This window comes from Sinocyclocheilus grahami, unplaced genomic scaffold, assembly GCF_001515645.1.
Source record: "Sinocyclocheilus grahami isolate Dianchi unplaced genomic scaffold, SAMN03320097.WGS_v1.1 scaffold126.1, whole genome shotgun sequence".
Lineage (NCBI taxonomy): Eukaryota > Metazoa > Chordata > Actinopteri > Cypriniformes > Cyprinidae > Sinocyclocheilus > Sinocyclocheilus grahami.
The window spans coordinates 1,952,993-1,980,127 of NW_015505305.1; the positions used below are offsets into that span (position 1 = coordinate 1,952,993).

General features: G+C 37.0%; 2 protein-coding genes and 1 pseudogene across 4 annotated transcripts in view; 1 reads left to right on the plus strand and 2 right to left on the minus strand.

Annotated features, from left to right (window-relative positions):
• LOC107590221 (metalloendopeptidase homolog PEX-like) overlaps window positions 1–5,150 on the minus strand; it is a 52,680-nt pseudogene extending 47,530 nt beyond the window's left edge.
• A 12,514-nt stretch (window positions 5,151–17,664) lies between these two features.
• Window positions 17,665–24,693, minus strand: LOC107590223 (membrane-bound transcription factor site-2 protease-like). The gene is made up of 11 exons (XM_016278887.1): window positions 24,460–24,693; window positions 23,713–23,861; window positions 23,103–23,241; window positions 22,864–22,967; window positions 21,598–21,725; window positions 21,170–21,288; window positions 20,908–21,088; window positions 20,251–20,345; window positions 19,725–19,920; window positions 19,569–19,644; window positions 17,665–18,865 (listed from the first exon to the last, which is right to left on the minus strand). The coding sequence occupies exons 1-11, from the start codon at window positions 24,532–24,534 to the stop codon at window positions 18,643–18,645; spliced, it is 1,485 nt and encodes a 494-aa protein (XP_016134373.1). The 5' UTR covers window positions 24,535–24,693; the 3' UTR covers window positions 17,665–18,642.
• Window positions 24,694–26,063: 1,370 nt separating this feature from the next.
• Window positions 26,064–27,135, plus strand: part of LOC107590224 (small muscular protein-like) — a 10,537-nt gene continuing 9,465 nt past the window's right edge. For 2 of the 3 annotated variants that reach the window (XM_016278889.1, XM_016278892.1), the window contains exon 1: window positions 26,549–26,685. The gene's annotated coding sequence lies outside the window, so the exon portion shown is untranslated. Of the gene's footprint in view, window positions 26,121–26,548; window positions 26,686–27,135 lie in introns of those variants that run through there. The other variant, XM_016278893.1, reaches the window with a different exon arrangement.

Genomic DNA, 27,135 nt, shown 5'->3' on the forward strand with positions numbered 1-27,135 from the left:
GCCCTGCCCATTCAGGCTGCGAGCTCACTCAACTAGAAGTGTTGCATCCTCCTGGGCGTTGGCTCGTGGCGCCTCACTGACATATATTTGTAGGGCTGCGGGCTGGGCGACCCCCAACACGTTCGCTAGATTCTATAGCCTCCGTGTGGAGCCGGTATCCTCCTGTGTTCTCACCTCAAACGGGTAGTGGCGCCGAGAGGCCCCGGTTAGTGTTGGCTTGCTAAAACTGCTCCAGAGTGTCCTACAGTAGACCCTGTTGAGATCCTCCGTCACCCTCGGCGGCGGAACATCCGGGCCTTCACGATGAATCCGCGGGAACCGTGGAAGGCTGGGTTCCATATTGAGACCTAAGCGGTTCTTGTATGTGTATAGCCCACGGTATAGCCATAGAGCCCGTGTTTCCCCCGGCAGACTTCTGCCTTTCCAAGGGGGTTACAATCACCTCCATTTCTTCATATACACCTAAACGAATGCTATATGTGTATGTGTATTTGCTTCCAAACCTCCTTCGGGAAGGATGGGGCTTCCGCAGCGTCCCTGTTCCAAGTGGAGTGGGTACGTTTTCCCAGTGTTATCCAGTCTCACTTAGTAAGGTAGTGCTTTGAAAAATGGTGAGTGGAACTACTTGTCCCGAGCCCCGGCCTACACCAGATCGGGGCGCAGGCGGCTCGCACAGGGCACTGGAAGGGGCAGCACCATGGCGCTTTAGTAGGGATCCCAATTCGTCGGTCACGACGTGACTCGTAGTGACCGATTGAAAGGGAACGTCTCAGTTACGTATGGTAACCCTCGTTCCCTGAAGGAGGGAACGGAGATGTCACGTCGCCACGGTTGCTGTATCACTGCTGAGCGGCCGGGTCGCCGGCTCGGCTCCTCAGCGAAAACCTGGTATGCATTGCACCTGCTGCCTTATTATACTCACGCTGTGATCAGCGGCAGCTGGATGCAATAATTCCATGCCAATGTGCATTGGCTCGTTTAGTTTACACTCAAAGTAGATTGGTCTATCGAAGCGATATCCCAATTCGTCGGTCACGACGTGACGTCTCCGTTCCCTCCTTCAGGGAACGAGGGTTACCATACTTAACTGAGACGTTTTAATCTAAAGTTAAGACTTTTTTGTCTTTTAATAATTTTGAAAGGCTTAGCCTATACATGTTTTTATTTCATCTTGTTTAGACTATTGTAATCCCCTCTATGTTGGTCTCAACCAGGCCTCTCTCTCATGCTTGCAGTTAGTGCAGAAAGCTGCAGCTCAACTTTTAAATTGAATGCGTAAATGGGAACATATTTCCCCCATATTGGCTTCTTAATCCTTAAATGGCCTAGCTCCAACCTAGCTTTCTGATCTTATACAACTGCACGTTCCATCCAGGTCTTTGAGGTCTGCTGACCTTATGCTTCTGGCCGTCCCTAGATTAAGACTGAAGCACAGGGGCCCCAACTTTGTCTGCTTTTAAAACTAGTCTTAAAACACATTTTTATTCTTTGGCATTTCATTCAGTTTGAGAGCTGTGGGTTTTTTTTTCTCTTTTTCTTTGCGGTTTGACATTATGTACAGTACCTTATTATTGTTGTTTGTTTTATGACCCTTATGTACAGCACCTTGGTCAACTACTGTTGTTCTTAAATGTGCTTTAGAAATAAAATAAATTTGAAACTTGATAGTAATGAGTAAGTGCATACATTTGAGTGAGTACTAAATCTACCATGCTACCATGTCATAAAATGCTAATTCTAATCTTGTAAACTATTCAGGATACACATATACAACCCCTAAAAATGACAGAAAAAACAGACATATTATCACTTCTTTTTCAACCCATTCTAATTTTTTAAAAATTAAATATAATGTTTGAGACATCTGACATTTAAGCCTAAGTATTTATGTGTGAAATGCATAATACTGACATGAGCATAACTGAGGAAAAACAGCTAGGAGGTAGGAGAGGCTCCTCGACTCCTGATCTCTCTTTTTTCAATCCATCTCCTATAGGCCTGCAGACAAGTTCACATATACACGTATAAATATATACACCAAAAACAGACACATTATTAAAGGAATCGTAAAAAACCCTTAATTTCATTCCAAATTTTCTTTCATCCATGGAACACAAACTGGGGTATTTGAAGTTCTGGTCATTTTTTTCTGTGCAATTAAAATGGTGCTTTTAAGCTTAAAAAACATGAAAAGAACCATTAAAATATGATGAAATGAATAAGATATTTAGGAATTTCTTCACTGAGAATCTTGACTCTCCTGAGAAAAGTAGCAATGTCTAATTTCTGAATGAATCGTTATTTCGAGTCACATTTTTCTATGAATCAGTTGATCTGATTAGCAGTCTTATCGATGTGTACACAAATCAACAACAAATTGTAATATATTCTCCAAATTTCCCTTTTTGTGATCCATCAAAGAAAGTCCTACAAGTTTGGAATGAGACAAGTTAACGGTAAATCAGATTCAGGTCACTTTGGGATAATTATAGTGGAAAATGCTGTAATACCCTGAAAGATTCTCTCATCCCTCCATTGTCCGCAATGTTCTCTGCCAGAGTCCTCTTCCCCTTGACCTTGAGAGGAGATTGTGGGTATTAAGTATTAGATTGGTAGCTTTGCTACATTTTGATGACAAAGGCTGGCGCCTACTGTACATTTAGCCCCGCCTCTTTCCAGTAGTATCTGTTGTACTGGTCAATCATGCATTGTGTCTTTTCAGTGAAGCGGGTGATTGAGGAGTTTCTCCACCACTGGTCCAGGTTCCCATCTTTGGCGTATTTCCTGCCTAGATGAACACAGATAAACACAGATGTCCTTAAGAATCAGTCGTCTCCATGGCAACACGTGTTGAGACTCACATTCATAAATCAAATGGCCTCACCATTGTCATCAAAGCCATGGGTCAGTTCACCAATCGCTCCATAGCTCAAGGATCTGACACAAGAACACATTTTACAAGTTATTTTTCCTAGAAATCCACATCTCAATATATATAGGATTGAGCATACTATGAAAACATAAATTAAAAAACATCAACAAGAAGAAGTGCCTATGTCTCACCTAGGGTAGTCAAGTCCCCAGAAAAATGGCTTCTGAAGTTCTCCCGCAGGGAATCCTGCGTAGAAGAAGACAGTTCATTTAGCCACCAAATAAAAGAATGTGATGCAGTATATCTAAACACATCAAACATCTAAAACAGTGAACACACAGCTATTACACCTGATAAATACCAAACCAGAAAGGTGTTTTAGAACTCATATTATACTGGATATCATTTATCATTATTAGTAATACACTTTTAAAGGCAAAACATTGTTACTGAGGTTGATATGTACACCAGATAGTGTAAAAGTGTACAAGGGAAGCATAATATACACACACAAAAACGTATTCAAGTATTTTATGATCATCAAGGCTACATTTATGTCAAAAAATAGAGTAAAACAGTGATATTGTGATATATTATTACAATTATAAATAACTGTTTAATATTTTCATATATATTTTAAAATGTAATTCATTCCTGTGATGGCAAAGCTGAATTTTCAGAAATCATTCTAATATGCTGATCGGTGCTGATGTAACATTTGTTTATTATTATCAATGCTGAAAACAGTTGTGCTTCTTAATATATTCTTTAATAATTAGACAGTTCAAAATAACAGCATTTATTTATTTCAATTTAATGCATCCTTGCAAAATAAAAGTATTAATTTCTTTAAAAAAATAATTTCAAGTCTTAATATTTTTCTGTTTTACAGAAAATAGGAGAACGTTACGACCACAGAACACTGTAATTGACCAGTCAAAACCAAGTATTTAACAGAGCTCTTTATTTATCAATGAACTGAAATTCATAACTCACTGATCTGGTTGGTAGAGGAACTGTAAAATGCATTTACTGTTGTTGGGTTGGTGAACCACCTGAGGGGGAAAAAGTGATGTTTCATCATGTTCAAAGCCAGATTCATCTAATTTGAACAGGCTTTGAAAATGCTGACAATTTACTCTGTGCGTGGGACTGTTTTCCTCAGCCAGCCGATGTCAGACTGAGCTATGAACTTCAGGGTCTGCATGACATTCCCAAAGTAGTCTGTCTCACTGAACGACAACTGTGCATAAACATAGAAACCTTAATGACTTTGAGTTGCACTGATATCTGCCAAACACAATTAAAACAATTAGCCATCAGCAAGATCAACTAAATCCAAAAAGCTTGCAAACATACTCGTTTGATGTCCTCGTTAATATAGATGTCATTTAAGATTAAGTCTGGGTAACCCACTTTCGCCAAGACTGCATGAGCCTAATGTGAGATATAGAAAGTAATGATGTGAGAAAGAACAGTTTCATTGATGCTGTGAAAACACTGGAAAACACCTTTTCTGTTGATTTTCTCTTTGTTTCTTTATCCATCCAGTCATTCTCCTTCTCAAGCATGTAAATAAATGCCCATCGGATACCATTTATTAATTCCTCCATCTTCATAAATGTTGAAAGACACCAATCAGAGAAGCATTCAAAAGCAGGTTTATCAGTTTTACAGTAAAATGAGATCCAGTGTTTTATGCTGTTATTCATGATTAGTTCCACTAGATGGGGACAGAAATTTCATCAATCACATCGAAAATTCAGCTTTGCCATTACAGGAATAAATTTATAAAAAAATAAATTGTAATAATGTTTCACAATATTACTGTTTTTGCTGTATTTTAATCAAATAAATGCAACCATGTTGCATTAAAAATCTTAACAAACCCCAACTTTTGAACAGTAGCATATGCAAAAGCAATTTATTCCTGATAGGGCAAAGCTGAATAAATACATATATTTATATGAATAGTTTGCATAACTTGTGTATTAGGATAAAAATCCTAATATTGTGAAATATTAATTAATAATTGTTTTCTATTTTAATCTATCTTAAAATATAATTTATTCCTGTAATGGCAAAGCTGAATTTTAATATGTATATATATATATATATATTTTTTTTTTTACAATATATACAGTATATGAATAGTTGCACTTAATATAAGTTGTACCATGTGTTTCTTGTCCTCCTGGAAATGTGTATCGACAAAGAGCCTACCGGTGGCATAGATGAGTGTGTTTTCTACATAATTCACACACTTGTCCCAGCGAAGAGAAGAGATGGATATTTAATATTGTAAACCCCAGTAAATATATTTTTATCCAAATATTGGTGGAGAGTTAAAATGAGGAGGTGGTTCACTAACCTGAGCAAAGTCCAGGTATCTGTAGAGAAAGAGTCAGCTCAACGTGGTGATTCTGGAAAAAACTGATCTCCATAACACATAATTGGCAACTGTCCTGGGCGAGGATGGAAAAAAAAAACATTTGGAGCAGCTGAATTACAGAGTAATCTTAACTGTTATTGAGCAGAGCAGGTAATAAACAGGTATGACATGTAAACAGGACACACAGAAATACAGTGATCACACAAGTGACATTGTCCAGACCAACAGTGGCAGAACCTCAGGGCTCTGATGTAGGTTTTAATGAGGTTTTAGTATTTTTAAAAGCTGTCTGGATACCTGGTTTCTGTGGTGTTGAGGAGTTTGAAGAGGTCTTTAAAGTATTGTGGGGCACGTACAATCACCTGCTCCAAAGAAGCGATTTTCATGTCTGGGTGCAGCTCAGTGTCAATCACTGCTCTGACAAAACCCAGCCAGTTAAACTGAAAAAAGAAAAGAAAAAACAATAAGAGATAATTAGATTTAAAAACAAAACAAAAACAATAATAGCTGTGTTTTGTATGGAAGCTTGTTTCTGCCACAGATAAAAAATAAATAAAAAGGTAATTGTGACTTTTTATACACAATTCTGACATTTTTCCACATAGTTTTGAGTGTAAAATACCACCTCAAAGAAAACTATTTACATTTAAATAGAGTCACAATTCAGTTCAAGTTCTGGCAGGTCACATTAGTCAAGCTTGCATCGGCTGACTCTCAACTGATCCATGTCTACCTATAGCAATACAACGCCTATCACGGCATTCCTATATAAGGTCTATTCGGTATTATTTAGCAGCTTGCTCAGGATCAAATTACCCTCCTCCATCCCCAGCTCCTCCTTTCGTCACAGTCTGGACTTGGTTTTCTGATATTCCTTGTTGAATCAGACTCTTTTATCTTGAATATGTTGTTACACTAAAATGTCATTAAGAACATTAAAGGGGTCATATGATGCGATTTAAATTTTTCCTTTCTCTTTGGAGTGTTACAAGCTCTTGGTGCATAAAGAAGAGTCAACCACGCCTACCTAAAACGGCTCGGTCTAACATGCCCCCACATGTCTACGTCACGATTTGGGAAGATTTGCATAACGCCACCAAATGTTCACGCAAAGAAAAAAGGCGTAACTTGACATGTAGGTCTCAGCTTGATGATTTTGTACTGGTTTGAGTTCTTGTCATCAGGAGAGACAAAAAGCCGAATAAGGACGGACTTGCTGTGCTGACTGCGTATCAGCGCCAGTGTCTCCAGCAAGAGACACTGCAGTCTTCAGTGTCACATGATCCTTCAGAAATCATTCTAATATGCTGATTTATTATCAATGTTGGAAAGAGTTTTGCTTAATATTTTTTTGGAACCTGTGATAATTTTTTTAGGATTCTTTGATGTATTAAAAGGAAAAAAAGGGAAAAAAAGAACAGCATTTATTTAAAATAGAAATCTTTTGTAACAATATATACTACCTTTAGAGTCCGTAATTTTATATATATTTATATATATATATAGAGTTTTGCTTAATATTTTTTTGGAACCTGTGATAATTTTTTTATGTGATAATATATATATATATATATTTATCCAGCAATTAATATATTTATCCAGCAATGATGTGTTAAATTGATAAAAAGTGATAGTAAAAACTTATACTTAGGTTGCATTATTATATTCGAAATAACTCACATTGCAATATTTTTTTTCTTCTGCGATATATATTGCGATATGAAAAAATAATCAGATGACTTCAAAAGCTCTATTTGGAAAAAAAAAATCAGGAAATAAACAAATTACAAGCACAGATAAATAACAGAACAAAGATACAAATGAAATAAACAGTGCTTTATATTTTTCAGTTAAGTCTAACAGTATTCAAGTACAGAAATGTATAATCAAATGTAAAATAAAACTGCATATATATATATATATATATATATATATATACAGTGGGTACGGAAAGTATTCAGACCCCCTTAAATTTTTCACTCTTTGTTATATTGCAGCCATTTGCTAAAATCATTTAAGTAAATTTTTTTTCCTCATTAATGTACACACAGCACCCCATATTGACAGAAAAACACAGAATTGTTGACATTTTTGCAGATTTATTAAAAAAGAAAAACTGAAATATCACATGGTCCTAAGTATTCAGACCCTTTGCTGTGACACTCATATATTTAACTCAGGTGCTGTCCATTTCTTCTGATCATCCTTGAGATGGTTCTACACCTTCATTTGAGTCCAGCTGTGTTTGATTATACTGATTGGACTTGATTTGGAAAGCCACACACCTGTCTATATAAGACCTTACAGCTCACAGTGCATGTCAGAGCAAATGAGAATTATGAGGTCAAAGGAACTGCCTGAAGAGCTCAGAGACAGAATTGTGGCAAGGCACAGATCTGGCCAAGGTTACAAAAAAATTTCTGCTGCACTTAAGGTTCCCAAGAGCACAGTGGCCTCCATTCCTTAAATGGAAGACGTTTGGGATGACCAGAACCCTTCCTAGAGCTGGCCGTCTGGCCAAACTGAGCTATCGGGGGAGAAGAGCCTTGGTGAGAGAGGTAAAGAAGAACCCAAAGATCACTGTGGCTGAGCTCCAGAGATGCAGTCGGGAGATGGGAGAAAGTTGTAGAAAGTCAACCATCACTGCAGCCCTCCACCATTCGGGGCTTTATGGCAGAGTGGCCTGACGGAAGCCTCTCCTCAGTGCAAGACACATGAAAGCCTGCATGGAGTTTGCTAAAAAACACCTGAATAAGATTCTCTGGTCTGATGAGACCAAGATGGAACTTTTTGGCCTTAATTCTAAGCGGTATGTGTGGAGAAAACCAGGCACTGCTCATCACCTGTCCAATACAGTCCCAGCAGTGAAGCATGGTGGTGGCAGCATCATGCTGTGGGGGACAGGACGACTGGTTGCAATCGAGGGAAAGATGAATGCGGCCGAGTACAGGGATATCCTGGATGAAAACCTTCTCCAGAGTGCTCAGGACCTCAGACTGGGCCGAAGGTTTATCTTCCAACAAGACAATGACCCTAAGCACACATCTAAAATAACGAAGGAGTGGCTTCACAGCAACTCTGTGACTGTTCTTGAATGGCCCAGCCAGTTCCCTGACTTAAACCCAATTGAGCATCTCTGGAGAGACCTAAAAATGGCTGTCCACCAACGTTTACCATCCAGCCTGACAGAACTGGAGAGGATCTGCAAGGAGGAATGGCAGAGGATCCCCAAATCCAGGTGTGAAAAACTTGTTGCATCTTTCCCAAAAAGACTCATGGCTGTATTAGATCAAAAGGGTGCTTCTACTAAATACTGAGCAAAGGGTCTGAATACTTAGGACCATGTGATATTTCCATTTTTCTTTTTTAATAAATCTGCAAAAATGTCAACAATTCTGTGTTTTTCTGTCAATATGGGGTGCTGTGTGTACATTAATGAGGAAAAAAAATTAACTTAAATGATTTTAGCAAATGGCTGCAATATAACAAAGAGTGAAAAATTTAAGGGGGTCTGAATACTTTCCGTACCCACTGTATATATATATATATAAACTTAATTTGAGCTAGTTGACAAAGCAATATTTCTCATTTTGATTTGGTTTAATTTGATGTAATAAAATTACAAACTAAAATAAAAATTAATATAAACTATATACAAATTTAAAAAGCTATAACTAATAAAATTGAAAAACAAAAGAAATTGCTAAAACTTTAACTTTAAATTGCTCAAAAAAACTATAATAGTATCTCAGTGATACTAAAATAACACTGGTTTGATTTCATTGTGTCATGTACATGGAATTTAAAATTAAATTAAATTTAAAATAAAAAATATTTATTTGATATATTTAGCTTTTTACAGAACTTTTAGGAACTATATTCCTTTGTAGATGCACTGCTTGCAATGTATAAATTTTTGCTGATGAGGATGGCAAGGATCCAGGTTTATTACATTTGTCATAAAATGGTGTAAACTCAGAAATCTGGTTACACAATGCTGTGTTATCCCAATATTGTCTGCAAATACGGTGTACATAGACCCTGCAGTAAATTGAATTAATGGAGCAAAATAATAAATACATTTTTGCAATATCCGTTTCAGTGCACTGAAACCCGATCAGCGCAAACTCTCCATGCAGAGGTCAGTGAAGCTGTGTGAATTTGTTTCAGTGAGTTTGACTGAGCACAAATCTGTATATATCTTGTGAAATAAGACAAGCAAACACTGTGTTTACGGTTCAGTCCACAACTGGACAGCAGATGACCACAGCAGGATCCAGCATCCGGCCCCATGGGACTGAGCCTCATTATCTCCACAACAAGCAGAGAGAGCCTTGTGTGTGTGACTGGAATATGTACAGACAGAAATGAGCATAATTACACTCTAGTCTCGCCACAAATAAGCAGGCAGCCCTCAACAACTGAGAACAATAAGAAGAACATAATTTATTTGCTGTCTCAACTGTACACCACCCAGAAAACACTTATGTATGCCAAAATACATCCACACACACTCGTACAGCATGTCATGAAAAGTACATTCACAACATCTCAGGTTCCACGAGACACATTCACATCATTTCAGCACTCTTAAAGTGACAGTTCACCCAAATATGAAACTTCTGCCTTCATTTACTCACCCCCAGTTGTACGGGCCATTTTTATGCTGCTTTTTGGAGTTTAACAGCCCCTGAACATTACATACTTACTTTTTTTTTACAGAAAAGAGCAGCATGAACACTCTTTGAAACATCTTCTTTTATGTATTTTTAATATTTTAAGAAAGCAAGTCTATGGAAGCTTGTTTCGGCCACTGGATAAAAATATACTTTTCTCAGAATTGAGAGATATAAACTCAGAATTCAGACTTTTTTTCTAACAAGTCCAAGTTTATATCTCATTTCCCCTGAATTCTGAGTTTACATCTCTCAATTCTGTTTTTTTTTCCTTCTTTTTTTCTGCAACATAAAAAAAGGACTTTGTGACTTCATCTTATGACTTTTCTTCCCGGAATTGTGAAAAAACACTCTTTCCTAAGCTTAAGTACTCAGATTCCCAAATGACACAGAAATACACTCACAGCCCTCGAGCCTCAAAACTTTAAAGACACATATACATGTTTTCTAACCAAAGCTCCTACTTACTGTGCTAATTACAGCCTTCAAAGACATGCTGTGCATGTAACACTCCAAAAATAATCTCTCAACTAAACACAGTTCAACTGACCTTAAAGCACAAATATCTATCTATACAAATTAGCAGCAAGTAGGTAATTGTGCATGCAATTTACTCACCCGTGATGACAGCTATCAGTAGTGCAATGCAGACACACACACACCGCTAGTGCGGCTTTCAGGAGAGTATTGGGGCCCATTCTCGGTTTGGATCCTTCTCTCCCCAGCCTTTCCATTTCCATCCATACTACCACTGAGTTGAGCGCGTTCTCTCTCTTTCTATTCCTCCCTCTATCCTTCTCACCCAGTTTTCACCCCGCCTGGCCTGGAGATATGTGCTTTTGAGTCCTGATCCCAGGTCAGTGGTCCTTTTGGGGCCACGCAGAGGTGTCTCTCCTCACAGGTCTCAGATCAGTGGCAGATGCATAGCATGAAGAGTCATGCTCTACATGCCAAAGAGTGTCCCAGACTAAGAGAGAGGATATGAGAGAAGAGAATAATCAAAAAGGGAGGGGAAAGAGAGCGAATGAGAGAGAGTTAGGAGATCCAAGAGTAGGAGGAATTCTTCTCCTTAATTGAGAGATAAGACTAATTAAATCCAAATCACAGAACAGATACGGCTCACACCCTACATCTGTTTGTACCATGAATGAACAATTGTCACAAAAAAGATTCTGAATAGGACCGATTCACACTGTTAAAGGAGACATATTATGCCCCTTTTAACAATATGTAATATACAGTGGGGGAAAAAAGTATTTAGAGCACACATCCGAAGCACACGGACAGAAAGCGGCTGTCACAGCATGTGAGTACTAAACTAAGTTCTAATTCACACACAAGTTTACGTTAAAAACATACGAGTTACAAAAAACAGTCGGTTTTGTCTGTGAAGGTAAACAGCTGGGAAATAAATCGCATGTTTATTTTAGATCTATGTGGCAGCAGCAATATACATTAAATAAATCAATAAATCCACTGAGGCTGGGACTCTGAGTCTAAACAGTGTTATGTGCTCGTCTGTGCAGCCAATGACAGAACAGGTAGCATGTTTTGCTCAAACTTTCGCCATGGCATTAGAACTAGTACACCGTTGTCGCTTGCGAAAACACCATAACTGTGCCATGGGTGTAAACTTACAGATTAAAGGGTTAGTTCACCCAAAAATGAAAATTATTTTATTAATTACTCACCCTCGTGTTGTTCCAAACCTGTAAGACCTTTGTTCATCTTCGGAACACAATTTAAGATATTTTTGATGAAAATATGAGTTTTGGGTCACATGTCCAAGCCACTAATGCTACATTAAGTGCAACTGGTGCTCTTTGCACCACCTGAACACATTAGTACAATCATTATTGCTAAATAAAAGTAAAATGAAAAGTATAAATTTTTTGTTAATTGAAATAAAATAAAATATAAATATTAGGTGAAAAACTTAACTTAAGCTAAACGGAAATTAAAAATGTTCCTTTGGGAAAACACAAAAATTACTGGAAATAAATAAAACATAAAACTATTCTAAAATTAAACCTAAATAGTAATATTAAAAATAAAATAAATAAATAAATAAAAAAACTAATAAAACTGACAAAAGCACACAAAATTACTAAAGAAATGACTAAAATGAAAACTAAAGCTACTTAAAAATATGAATACAATTTATAATAGTATGTAAATTATACCAAAATAACACTGGTGTAAATGTGGTCTTAATTTTGCTGCAGCATTGTGGATTTGTAAACCTTTTTTTTTTTTTCAATCTGTATTTTTCTTCAAAAGTAAACACTATAAAAACGCAGATAACAGAATGAGATTTATGTGGAATGTATCAACAACGCATAGACCGTCTTCTTATCTCCTGACCTTATCACCTGTGACTCATCCCAAATTGACAATAGAATTGCACAGGACGTAACTCCCATGAATTACACCAGAAAGAGATTAAATAAATTCTATGGTTAAAGGTTGGGCTCTGACGCTTGAGTATCTTATCAGTGTTGGACTCTTTTTTTCATTCCCCAAAAAGACTTTTATTGAAGTTCAGATCAAAACAATCTGTTCTCATTTCTGATTGTGTGCATAAAACATGTTCCTCAGTAAAGACAACGCAGTCTTATTATGTGCATCCTGTAGTCACTAAATCACACATCATTTCAGATGAGTTAAAGGAGATAGAGCTGCTGTTTTTGTGTGATGAAGCTCTCACTCTATAAATTTATAATCAGACCCTTGACAGATCATCAGTGAAAGACTTCCTGAAGTGATAAAAAGCCACATCTGGTCTCTCGCCCTGAGGACTGATAACCCTGATGCCAATTATGTCTTATCAGTCAGTATTTTAAATTGGTTTCTTTTGCAAAGAACGTTTTACCATGTTGCTAGAAGAATTTAACATTTTACAAACTTGAAATATTATTAAATAATGCTAAAGTTTTTTTTTTTTGACGGTTCATACTCAACTCTCAGGTCCAAATCCATATCCACAAAAGGAGAAATACATAATAATGATTTTTTAAGGGCTGAAAAACACACACCAAATGACTCCCATATGAGGAACAGGCTGATATGTATGTCATTATTAATCACCAATTAATCATCTTCCGCTCTTGCTGAAGCACTGAAAGATTCAAAATTGATGGCTCAAAAAGATTGCTGTAACATCACAGTCAAGTTAAAACAGTCAATTACCTACAACAGCTGGACCAGAAAAATATATTTTGTGTGATTTGAGTTCCAGAAACACAATTTATGATAACACTGTTGTCAGATTTGATTCCTTATCTGAAATATCAGACAACGCTACAATTCAAAAGTTTTGGGTACATTTTTTAAATATATCTTTTTAATAAATAAATATTTTTTCTTAGCAAGGATGCATTAGTAAAAAGTAACAGTAAAATAATTTGTAATAGTGGTCGGCCGATATCTTGGAAAGCAAGGGTGGCTGATGGCCGATATAAATAATAATGATTTTTTAAGGGCTGAAAAACACACACCAAATGACTCCCATATGAGGAACAGGCTGATATGTATGTCATTATTAATCACCAATTAATCATCTTCCGCTCTTGCTGAAGCACTGAAAGATTCAAAATTGATGGCTCAAAAAGATTGCTGTAACATCACAGTCAAGTTAAAACAGTCAATTACCTACAACAGCTGGACCAGAAAAATATATTTTGTGTGATTTGAGTTCCAGAAACACAATTTATGATAACACTGTTGTCAGATTTGATTCCTTATCTGAAATATCAGACAACGCTACAATTCAAAAGTTTTGGGTACATTTTTTAAATATATCTTTTTAAGAAATAAATATTTTTTCTTAGCAAGGATGCATTAGTAAAAAGTAACAGTAAAATAATTTGTAATAGTGGTCGGCCGATATCTTGGAAAGCAAGGGTGGCTGATGGCCGATATAATTTTATTTCTTTAAATTAATATTCAAGAAATTTGAAATCATTTGAAAATGGATTAAATAATAAATGTGTAAAATAAACACTTTAGATGACAAAGTATTTTTCACAAATAAATAAATATTTAATAAAAATACAATTAAAAAGGAAGTAAACACTGTAACCAACAGGGCACTCAGTATTCTGGGACGTTTGTGTGCATTGGGAATCATATTTTTTCAAATAAAGCCAAGGTAACACTCATTTTACATACAGCACACAGTGGAAATTACATGAATATGACAGTGGGCAAATGCATAAAGCGCAGCATAATTTGAAATCACAAGTCATCGTCATACGATCATGCAGGATACAAATACACACTGCACATGACCTCACAGCTGGATTCGACTAAGTTTGCAAGGTCTGAGAAATGTTCATTATTCATTCAAAGATTTGTTTAAAGGGGTCATATGATGCTTTTTTTGAGTAAGGTATATATATACACAGTAAAAAAAATTCCATAAAATTTATGGTAAAAAAACGGCAGCTGTGGTTGCCGGAATTTTACCGTAAAAAATACAGTAGCAACGTTTTAAGTTTTTTACTTAAATCTACAGTTAAATACCGTAATTTCATTAACTGATATAATGTTAATATACCAACCTATTGAATTACTGAAATCTGTTTTGTACCTTTGTAATAAACTCCAAATGCAAGTGGTGATGAGAAAGTCACATGATGAACCAAAGCCCATCACAAGCAGCTTTTAAATAATAACATATATAGAAGGTGCACAGTGTCATTCAGACAAATGCTAAACACCAACATGGTAACACACATGAAACTGAAATAATACAATAAACATTCATTTAACAACATTAGGTGTAACACACAACCCTAATATACATAACTGATAAGAAAAAACTAAGAAGAAACAGTTATTTCAACAACAAAAAACATAAAATTTGATATGTAACGCAGGGAGAGTTCTGGGAATGTCAATTTACGGTTTTTCACTGTAAACTATACGGTCTTTTTCACTTGCAAAAACAGTATACTACCGTAAAATTAATGTCCAATATATATGTGTGTGTGTGTGTGTGTGTGTGCATGTGTGAATATGAATATATAATAAAACATTAAATTATTACATATTAAATTAAAACAAAGATTCAAGTCATAATGAGCAATGAAAAATGTAGTTTGTGCTTTGACTTAAGTCATGTAATCCCAAAAATAATACGTCAGTATGAAGTATTATTTCCGTGGAAAAATTACCCCGGATTCAAAGATTAAAGAGGCATTAAAAATAAATAAATAAAACCACTATGAAGGATGAATGTACAATAATTCAGATATCATTCTCTGGACCCAGTTCAAGATATATATATATATATATATTAAAATCAGCAATTAGTTCATCCTCCTAAACAAAGAACAGACACACATATAAACAGCCTCAAGATTTTCTGGGTGACGGTAAGAAAAGAGGAGTCTGGTCTCCCCATGCAAAACCACATCCATGTGTAATTAATTTCCCTCTGAAATAGCACAGACATACAGTCCTCCATCTTCCCAGGGGGCACGTCCCAAACGCAACATCAACACATCCTTCTTCTGAAGACATTAGCCAAAAAAAAAACCTACAGGAAAAACCCAGAAACATGCACAATGAAAGCTAATTGTAGCAGTACATCCGAGACACATAAAGCCAAAAGATGCAACCCTTAAAAGAGAACAAAGGATAAACTGATGGACAGATGTGCTCTACACCTCCATCAGGAAACATTTAACAACATGCAAATGACTAAATGGAGTCATGTCTCAGGTGTAAAGTCCTCAGATATCATGGACCAGGTTGATGAAGATCTTCAATGATCAGATGCCATGTGATTTAGATACTAACTGAAGTCATAAATGCTGGTGCATAAACAAAATCCCTTAACTGAATGTCATAAATGCTGGTGCATAAACAAAATCCCTTAACTGAAGGACCTGAGGGAGAACTGCAACCTGACCCATGAACTTCTGTCCCTTTCTCAAAGTGTGCTGTTTGATTTTCATATCAGTCAGTCACTCTCCTCATGCTCTAAGCCTCTTATTGGACATTTCCATGAATCAAAGCTTCTTCCTAACAAAGAAAACACAGATCACATGTCTGACGATAGCAATCGATACAGTTCTGACAGAGTCTGAAAAGTGCAAAAATGTTTGCAGATCATGCAGGTTGTAGAACGAGACAAGATTCCCATGGAATGATCCCTCAAGAGAAACTCTGGGTACGATGGGCCATAAACTATGAACATTGTAAAAAATTAAGCAGGAAAAACCTCACAATTATGTAAGTTCAAATATATTTGCTTGGAGACAACAAATACTGGCAAGCTGACCACATAATTAATAACGTTTTCCCATAGAGCCTTGCAGCAGGGGAAAAGAGACATGCAGAAGCCATTAAATCGCTGACAGCCACCATCTTTGAGATCAGTCCACATACTGATGTCCTTGAAAACCCACAGACACACACGCATACAACAAAGTAGCAGTGTCCATCAGCCAACAAGCGTACTACACCCTTCACTCCCGACACTTTTACTGACATCAGATGAACCTAATCATCACATTTCCATTGCCATAAAATAACTTCAACACCTTTAAAAACACAGCTGTCATCAGCAGCTCATCTTCTTACAGTCCTCACAACACCTACTACACTCGAACCATTTTCAGAGTATCACAGATTTCTATCACCCACGAAGCACTTTTCATCACCACTTTTTCCTCCAGATGGTCTCACATAATTTTCAGCCTGATTGGCAGCTCTTGTCAGTGTACTGTGGTAAGATGTTTCTAAGAAGGAAATTACAGTATTACAAATCGGGTCTCTACATCATGGCTAAATGATCTCCAACAACACTAGGATGAAACACTTTTCCTATGAGGTCTAATTTTCTAGGACTCAATATTCAGCGTCAGGTGGGACAATGCTGACATCTAATGGCAGAAAATGTTCTGCAAGAATTAGAATACATTTGATATAGCTTCCACTCTAATTTTCTCCATCCATTTTCAAATATAAAATTCACATTATCAACTTCCATGTGAAGTTTCAGACAGGCAGAAGGTTCATCAGACTTGGCAAACATGTTCAGAGCAGCACTGATGTTTCTACAAACAAATAAGCCAATGACACAGGAAGATTTAGGCAATTTTTTTCTTTTATAAACATATGTACAATGGGTCAGGAAGGACAACAAAGATAGAGAAAGCATCTTATAAACAAATGATAATTCCTATTTTAGTGCATTTTCAACCCACAGGCTAATTGTTGGGGAAAATATTCACAGTATACAGATCATAAACAATACGAACACTTCCGATGCATATTAGAGCATGTTTAGTAATTGACTGCCCTTGTCATGGTGAACATTTTCAGTTGTGTCAGAACATACAACTCTGTAAAAAATGAATCATTAGCCATTCAATCTCTGACTAAGCGAATAAAGCTAATCTCCCAAGTTGAATAATACAGCAGTAGTGTGCAGTTTCATACTGTATCCAGTCCCTATATATATATATATATATATATACAGTGGGTACGGAAAGTATTCAGACCCCCTTAAATTTTTCACTCTTTGTTATATTGCAGCCATTTGCTAAAATCATTTAAGTTAATTTTTTTTCCTCATTAATGTACACACAGCACCCCATATTGACAGAAAAACACAGAATTGTTGACATTTTTGCAGATTTATTAAAAAAGAAAAACTGAAATTTATGCAGATATATATATATATATATATATATAAAGTATAGCTGGTTAACATTGTATGCATTTGATTTTCATCTTAGATTGTTTTTAAGGTGGGCTCAGTTTTTTGGTTGATGCTACGCTAGCTGATGGCAGCCATCTTGAACTATATATTGAAACCTGGTAGTGTGGATGCAGCATCATGCAACAGCAAACATTTTCAGTTACAGATACCATCGTACAAATGATTTTAGCATTGAGTTTAAAAATTTTTGTTAAAATTGTTCAATTACAGGATTGTTACTGAGACAACATGTCACCATTTCTATTTTACTTGAGTAACTGAATTCTTCATTACATGCAAGTGTGCATGATTTTAAACATATTTTTCAAACCTAATATAAATTACTGAGTGCACCTGTTTTATGTTTTTACTTGCTTCCCAAATTTTCCAACTGGGGTCAATAAACTCTTTTAATTGGCTTTATGTGGTACACTTGTAAAAGGTTCAGGTTGAGCTGGTGTGCAGAAAACTGAACTTACAGAAACACAAAAGCAAAAAAAAACAATGCAAAACTACACATACGGTGTGTGTGTCTATGTACTTCACGAAGACAGAGGACAAACAGGCAAGTAACACCCACAAAATCCTCCAAGTATTTGCTGATATAGTGTCACTTCCGGGTTTACATGATGAAGTATTGTCCACAATTACACACAATTTTGTACACAATTTTGACACAATGGGATCGGGTATTTATCAAAGACGGCACTATTGGCACTGTCCTGAGGTCACTGTGGAAAAGCATGCAGCTTCAAGATCATTTTTACTGCTTGTGTCCAGCTAAGTCATCGAAACCTAAGAACACAACAGTTTTCTTGAGTACAGCAGCACTCTTAACCCTCTGGCCGCCCTCGCATGGTGGCCAATCTGGCAATTACCAGCAAAGGCCAAACCACCCAGTCGATTCCTCAATCAGTTCAAGAAGTTTCTTCACATCTTCAGTAAGCAATTTCCCCCAAACAGTCTGTTTGGAGGAGACAGCTGTATGCTATCGAGCTGTGACCATCCATAGACCCAGAGCCACATTGGCCGCTAGAAGGGCACTGCCTCCCAGCAAAAAAAATAAGCCAATCAGCTCTCGGTTATTCCTTTCTGGGATCACAGAGCTCAGTGTGGCATCTAGGAATGCTGTGAGCATCCATTGGCCATCCAGCGCGAAACACGGGACAGCGTTTACCACCGCCAGGGCCCCAGACAATGAGACCAGGTATCTTAACACACAGTAAGTTAAGGCTAGTTAACAGCAGTATATATTTGACAAAACCTATACAACCTGTTCAGAATTCATGGACAAAGAGTAATTACACTGATTGAATGGAGATCACATTACAAATTGAAATAAATAAATAATATATTTATTTTTGAAATAAGAAAATATACACTACCGTTCAAAAGTTTGTGGTCAGTATGATTTAGAAAAAATAAATGCTGTTATTTTGAACTTTCTATAAATCAAAGAATCCTGAACAAATGATCACTATTTCAACAACTGCTTTCAACACTGATGATAATAAGATGAGCACCAAATTCTGAAGAATCATGCGACACTGAAGACTGGAGAAATGGCTGCTGAAAATTCAGCTTTGCCATCACAGGAATAAATTACATTTTAAATGATATTAAAACAGAAAAAGTTATTTTAAATTGCAATAATATTTCTCAGTGTTAATGTACTTGCTGTATTCTGTAACTTTTGACCAATAGTGTGTGCATGTATATATATCTTTTAGTTATGCTTGATTCCTAAATGAACCAGGAACCATTTATGTGATTTCTACTATAGTATCATGAGACTAAATAAGTAGCAAGTAGCAAATTATTTTGGCAAAAGGAAAAACTCTTCAATGATGTCCCCGTTTTAATAGCAAGTCAAGAAAAGTTGGAATTTTTAGAGTGCTTGAGTGGGAAGGATACTTGCAGAAAGTCTCCAGCATGACAGGCAGGTCTGGATGAAGAAAGCCCAAACGAGGAACGAAGCTGGTCAGACTCACTAAAAATAAAGAAATTACGACTTTTAAAAACAAGCCTGTTTGCACAAACCTGAATAGAATAGAACCGAATCTGTCTGACCCGAATACTGTAGGTGTGAAGGGTAGCCGACAAACAGCATGTCTGTTTGCGGCGGGTGTTTGACCCGAATCAGTCTGGTCTGGTTCTCCAGAGACGGGATTAAACACAAGCTTGGGATGAAGTCTGTTTGACAGTCTGTGTTGGTACGGCATGGACGGCTCGCTTCAATGGTTTTTCTGACCGGCAGGCAGGCAAACTAGCACGGGGGAAAAGCAGCAATAGTTAAAAATACCAAGACTGAGATGTCAATAACGCAAAAATTAATAATTTCAGATATTTTTGTTTTGGATATCTCTTTCAGACATGCAAAGACTTGTTAGCCAACAACACACTTTACATATTCACAATATAACATGGATAAAATGTTTACAGTGTTTAGCAATAAGGCCATTTTCTGACAATGCAGTATAGTTTATTGCTAATACTAAGAGGAGCAAACAGAATCGGCCAATATAACTTTTATAACAGTTCTAATTTGAATAAAATTCCCAATTACTAACAGACTATTTTAGAAAAGGTCTCTTACCAATTTGCTCTCCACGTTATTACTATAAGAGAAGCAGAAATCTGTCAAGCTGTTGTTCCCACAGCACTCCATAGTGCCATCGAGACGCTTGAATGCTGAGTGGAAAAAAATCTGAATCAGCTAACAAATATTTGTAATATTGAACAAGTATAAAAGAACTCTACTTGCACTACCATTCAAAAGTTTGGGGGCAATATGAATTTTGTAATGTTTTTGAAAAGTCTCTTGAGCAGTACAGTAAAAACAGTAATATTGTGAATTATCATTAAAACTTAAAATAACTGTTTTCATTTGAAAATATAATTTACTCCTGAATTTTCAACAGCCATTATTTCAGTCTTTAGTGTCACATGATCCTTCAGAAATCATTCTAATATGCTGATTTGGTGCTTTCAAATTTCTTATTATCAATGTTGAAAACGGTTGTGCTGCTTAATATTTTTGTGAAAACCATGTTACTTTTTTTCAGGATTCTTTAGATAATTTAAAGTGAAAAAGAACAGCATTTATTTGAAAAAAAAATTTTTGTAACATTATAAGCATCTTTATTGTCACTTTTGAACAATTTAAAAGTATTTTTTCGCAATGAAAGCTTTCAAAAAGATAATCTTACTGACCCCAAACTACTAAACAGTAGAGTATAAGGCAGGTAAGTACCTCTTCCAGCCGACCAACTGAGCTGCAGCTTGGCAGTGTGAATGCAGTATCCCGTCTGAGGATTATGGGATAGTTGCTGAACGCAGTTGTGCCAGTCCTGCACTCCCCAAACAGTGCAATCCTCCAGCTGGGTAACCAAATCTCCTAAAAACAGCCCACGAGGTCCACTTGATGGAGAGCCCTATGAAAACAAACCAAAACTGATCTCAAATACTAAGGACATCATCTAAATATAAACATTAAAGATGAACGGTGGCCTGACCTCCACCACCTCAGTGACAAGAGCCCCTGCTCCAGTGTAATAGAAGGGAAACAGGAAGACGGGCAGCAGGAACAGGAAACTGAGGGCCACAACACACAGCATGAAGTTGTGCCATACACCTATACAAAGACAGACCACATGGAAAATGTTATATACTTTCATAAAGGTTGTTAGAGGAATAAGTAGTGATTAAACTAAACTAGTAGTGGCACACTGCTCCGGGTATGTGTTCACTGTGTGTGTGCACTTGGATGGATTAAATGCAGAGCACAAATTCCAAGTATGGGTCACCATACTTGGCCACACGTCACTTCACTTTCACTTAAACAAAACGTTTGGTTTTATAATAAAGTGTGCGTGCATTATGAATGGCATGTGCAAGATTTGTGGCTTTGTGCTTATAAAATATGTGGTTTAAAACATCTTACCGGCACAGAATATTCTGAGCTGCTGGACTGGAGAGATGAGGTTCAGATGTGTGGTGAAGAGGTCCACAAACGCTCCAGGATAAACCACAAACATGAACACGCCAAAACCATTCAACCTCACCTGCTCCCTGAGAAGAACATGCACAAATATATGTTTACACTCCACATTAAATTAAAACAAGTTTTTTTTTTCCCAACACAACACTTCGGAGAGATTGCCTTGCATAACTAGCCTTATAATGGAACAACTCCAGAAACACACTTTACTTACATTACACACAGGCTTCAGAGAATTTTACTAGTCAAATGGGGTGAGATTTGAGTTTGCGATGGAGCAGCTTGACCCAAAACTTCTGATGATAATTTACAGTGACTCACTCGTTTCTCTCACAAATGTGCATGCAAACTTTAGATGACTTAAGTATTATTATGCAAGTAATTTTCGTAGGAATTATGAGACATTATAAACAACAAATGGACTTAATGTTAGTGACTCTTCTAAAAGTAAACAAAACTTTTGCATTTATGCAAAAATCTAAAGATTTACTCTGTGAGAATTTAAATATATGATTGTACAGACAATCTTGGTTTTGCTCCATCAGGACCATAGACTGTATAAAAACATGGACGTAGTGTCCGTGACATCACCCATAGGTTTCTGAAGAGTGTTTATGAAGCTCAAAGTGGGTGGAGCCGGCTGTCGTCATCTTGGCAGCGCGTGTCACTCCCGGATAATCGAAAATGGGCAAAGAGGCGGGAGCTGGTTGCTGAAACCAAACCCACCTAGCTCAACAGTGGTGACAGCAGCGGCAATCCTCTTGTCACTCAAGTGGCCACACCCTTAATTATGCAGAACTTTAAGGCTTAATATAATTTAAACGGATGAGTTATAAAAAAATTCACCCCCCTCACAGTTGTCATGAAGGGTAAAATTAGCTATATAGACCAAAACCACTTTTTGTACCAGGCTGTAAAAAAAATTTTCTGCTGTAAAGTTGGGCATTTTAACATGGGGAGTCTAGCCTCTAGCGGCCAGTCGATGAATTGCAGTTTTAGTCACTTCCGTGTTGGTTTCACGAGAGAGACCGGGAGGTTGGCGCTTTATTAGGACACAGTTTCATCTTCAAGTTGCAGTAATTGCAAAAAGCAATTTTTATTATAGAATATTTTAACCTATACTGGCTTTATGTGGGACAAGTGTTAAAATGTTTGGCATTGCTACTGACACAGAAATTACATATGGCATCTTTGAGATGATCAATTTACCTTAGTGCTGCCACCCCATGGCCAAACTCATGTATGACTCCGCTGACCAAGATCGCAATGAAAAAATAGGCCAGCTGACTGACAGGAAGGTTCACACCAGGCACCTGATGATAAAACAAAGGACAAAAAAAAAATTACTAAAATGATCAAGCTGAGCACAGATGGTTCACACTTTCATTGTTGTTCACACTAAAGTGCACCACCATCATCTGATTCCCATAGAGCTCCTCTGTACTCACCACCACTTGCAAGACCTGTTCGTGAGACCCTTCTGGCGTCTCTGCCATCATCTGACTCAAAGTCTGCAGCAATGTTTTGCTCAGGAGAACCACAGACCCAAACATCGCCAGAACCCCAAACACCATTCCGGCACTGAACCTAAAACAGCAACATGAGGACATTTTTGGTATATTTTCAGGTTTAAATTAGATTTTAACTCCTGGATTTTTAATTATTTTACTATGATGATTGAGAAATAGAAGGAGACTGTGGGTATGTGTGTGTGTGTGTGTGTGTGTTTGGGGGGGTGTTAATAACCCATAATCCCCTGCTCTCATCATAAGCATCTTAAGAATTTTTTAATGACTAAAGCTTTAATTCCTCAAATAATTAAATAAATATCATCACTGTGGATTTAATATGGAAACAGAAACCAAAGCAAAGCAAGAGAGGTTTACATGTTTTTATATGATATAGTTTATATTGAAAGATGTTGATTTTTATGCAGGATCACATGAACAAAAGACTGACAGCTCTGTATATTACAGCAATAAGTGTTAAAGAGCTCATACTAAGCATCCCGGTCATCTGAACATTAAAAAAACTTGATTTGAGGACAGTAAATCATACCAGATGTAGAGAAAGTGAGGGTTGAGATGAGCACATCTGGCAAAAAGACGGTTGAAGATGCCGGTGTGCCATTTAATATGGAATGGAGAGAGAGTGAATCCATTCGAGGATAACCAGGATTCATAGCGGTTCTTCACCGAACTGGACGACTGAAGGTGAGAAAATCAGTTATTGTTGCTACTGTATAAAAATATGATGATCTCATTTATAAAGTCAGCACAGTTTTTACCACAGCTGTTAGAAACTCTTTACCTAATCTTACATTGGTGAGAGTACTCATTTAGAATCAACTTTTAAAGTGGCAAATGAAAAACTGAACTAAACACATGGCAGTACCATGGTACAGTAAATACATCAAATAATAATATTATGATACTTTGAGATACACAACGTAAATAAAACACGAGGTTTTAACACAAAAAAATGGCACATATCAAAAACATTGTAACATTGTGGTTCAATGTCCAAACATTTTACAAATTGGATTAGTGATAAAGGTAAATACAATGCTACATAAACATGGTAAAAAATCTCTGTACAATGGTATTACTTTATACATCACTGTACCATGGCACTTCCAAAATGCTACTCTTATCATAATGTCCTTGACAAATAAATCACAGTCGCATTAGAAATGACCAATAACAATCGATTCCATTATTTAAGCAGCAAATACCTCTGTGTTGTGAACTTACTCTCTACCGTTAACTCTAGATATTAAGGGTTGTATTGGTGAGATCCGCATACCCGCAGCAGCGTGTCCGCCAGATACACGGTACACCACCCGCCCATCACACACACCACCACCGCTATGGGAATCATGGCACCCCGGGCTGCATGCGTCTCAAGGGCGTCCAAATCCAGAGACAAACGAACTTACGATTCCGATTGTCAAGCACGACACTACACATGCACTGTGTACAAAACACCCGTGGAAGCCTTCGCTTCCGCGTTTGCGTGGATTACGATGTCCAACCGCAGTATTACTAATCGAGCCAGGCTGTTTACTTTTGTCAGAGCAGAGCAATCGAGCACGTAGCTTTAAGTTATAGGGAATTCGAATCATTTCTGTGAATCGGTTCTTTCAAACAAAACGATTCAGTGATTAGTTTACGTCATTGCGTTCTCCAACGTTTTTAATTTTGATTAAATAAGGATCTTTACTTGTGTGTCCCAGTTCAGTCTGTTGCTGCTATGATTCAGCTAATAAAACATGAAGCCATTCAAAACCTAATATAATTTACATTCACATTAAAAATACTAAACTTGATTTCAAATAGGCTATGTGTGTTGCTAAAATTGCAATACAAATCATACATTTCAAGTAGGCCTATGTTTTATTTGTAATAGTTAAGCTATTGAGCAAAAAAGTGTCGGCGACTGTGCGTGTGGCATAGTATAATTTTCATAAAACTTTTCAGTCAAATCTTCGTTTTCGCTCCAAAAGTTCTATTTTGTAATGCAGCTAAAAAAAACTAAAAAAACAACTACATGTTCTTTTCATTTGCATTTGCTGAAGCATGAGATCACATCTTATTTGCACCATATACCTATCTGTGAAGTATGCTTCCAGCTGAACAAATTGGGCCTCTGTGGTTTTTGTACTCACAATACTTGCTTTTAAATGTGCAATTTAATTAATATGTATCAGGTATTACTGTTGACCTATGAGCAAATGATGCCAGTCAACCAAAAAGGTGGTCAATTTGTTACTAAAGGCCACTGTTATAGTAAAACGTATGAAAGAAGTGCAGCGGTTTTCAATGTAAAGCACATGGGGAAAAATTACGGGTTCAAATGTGACAAGTTCCCACAAACATTTCCATCTGGGTGGGAGTGATCTTTTCTGCCCCTCAGGCTCCTGAAGGTTTTATGAAATTATTTATTATCTGAGATGGTGGTCTAGATAGACAGCAATTATGCCAGCCTTTTATGAATACATCAGAGAGGATGCCACTGATTTTATAACGCCATGTGCCCATCAGGAGCGATTGATGTAATATAGACAACAGACACTGAAAGGACAGTGTCATACAACTAATATTCCACTCAACTTCTAACAATATTTGCATTGTTCAACCAATCCTTAATCATTTAGCCACTTTCAAATCCCATTAACTTTCAAGTGTAATGTGATCTTTGCATGTAATTGTTACATGCACATTAAAAAGGATTCCAAGATTTAATACTTCTGTTTGACCTGTAGTATACAGTATGTGCTGACGGGCAGGATGAGCAGGAAGTTTGTGATGGCAAGTAGAGGGAGGAGAATTCAGGTGAGGATTTGCATAGCTCTGCTGTCTGTAGAGGACACTTTTCACATCAGCTCTGAGCTCCAGTAGAGGTTTATACTCAGCAGTGAAGGAACTGAGTGAGCAGGATCACACGTCAAGTCCTAGTGGCAGCAGGTAAGGGCAGGAGATGCTTTATCAGTCTTTAATATTCCGTTTTATGGTTGTAGTTTAAGCCTCGTAAATAGTTCAGTGCATTTAGCTCAATCATGTTTAACATTTATGCATTTGGCAGATGCTTTTATCCTTGTGAGTGGAAGCAACATTATACCAGTTTGTGCAATCAAGCCCATGACTTTGGTGTTGCTAGCACCAAGTTTGGTTTAAGAAATCTATTTTTCCAGTGAAATTCTGTGCAACTTCCATTGTTTGTTTATACCTGTCCGGTTGTGGGTAAAAATCTGCCTAGTTTAAAATCTGAAACTCCTCTAAACTGGCAGTGCTGTTACCACTGGGAATGGGTCGTCATGTCAAACCGTGGGCCAATCAGATGCCTCCCTGGGCTCTGCATGCTGGAGCCTAAATTAGGTCATGATCTTAATAAGTATTGTTGCTCTGTGATTCTCTGACTGCGTGGAAGAGCAGAAGAGGACCTTACAGAAAACAGGCAGGGCTTTTGACTGGATCATAGTAGAACACAAAGCAGTGTGGAGGTGTGGACCTCACGCTGGCAGCTGAACAGGTAAGGGCACAGCGGGGTCATGATATCAGGGTCCTGTGTCGTGCAAAGGTCAATGTCTGTTCATCTGTCACCATTCACTCTTTCTGAACTCTCTGTTTTCTTCCATTTTCATTATCTGATCTAGTAATGCTGTTATTTATACATTCTCTCTTATGTTCAGGCATATTGAGGACATTTCGATCTAGGTTGTAGTCTCCTAAATATACCCACTTAGCATACATTTACATATATGCAAATGTACATCTTACTCGAACTTGGTGGTAATTTAAATATGCAATTTTAAAGTGATGCTGTTGTAATTCTGTGTTTCTGGTGGGCATATAGAGTTGGGTCCAAAAAGTCTAAGATGACTAGGCAAGTTTATTTATTTATTTAAAATTAAAAAACATTTTATATATATATATATATATATATATATATATATATATTTTTTTTTTTTATAAATATATA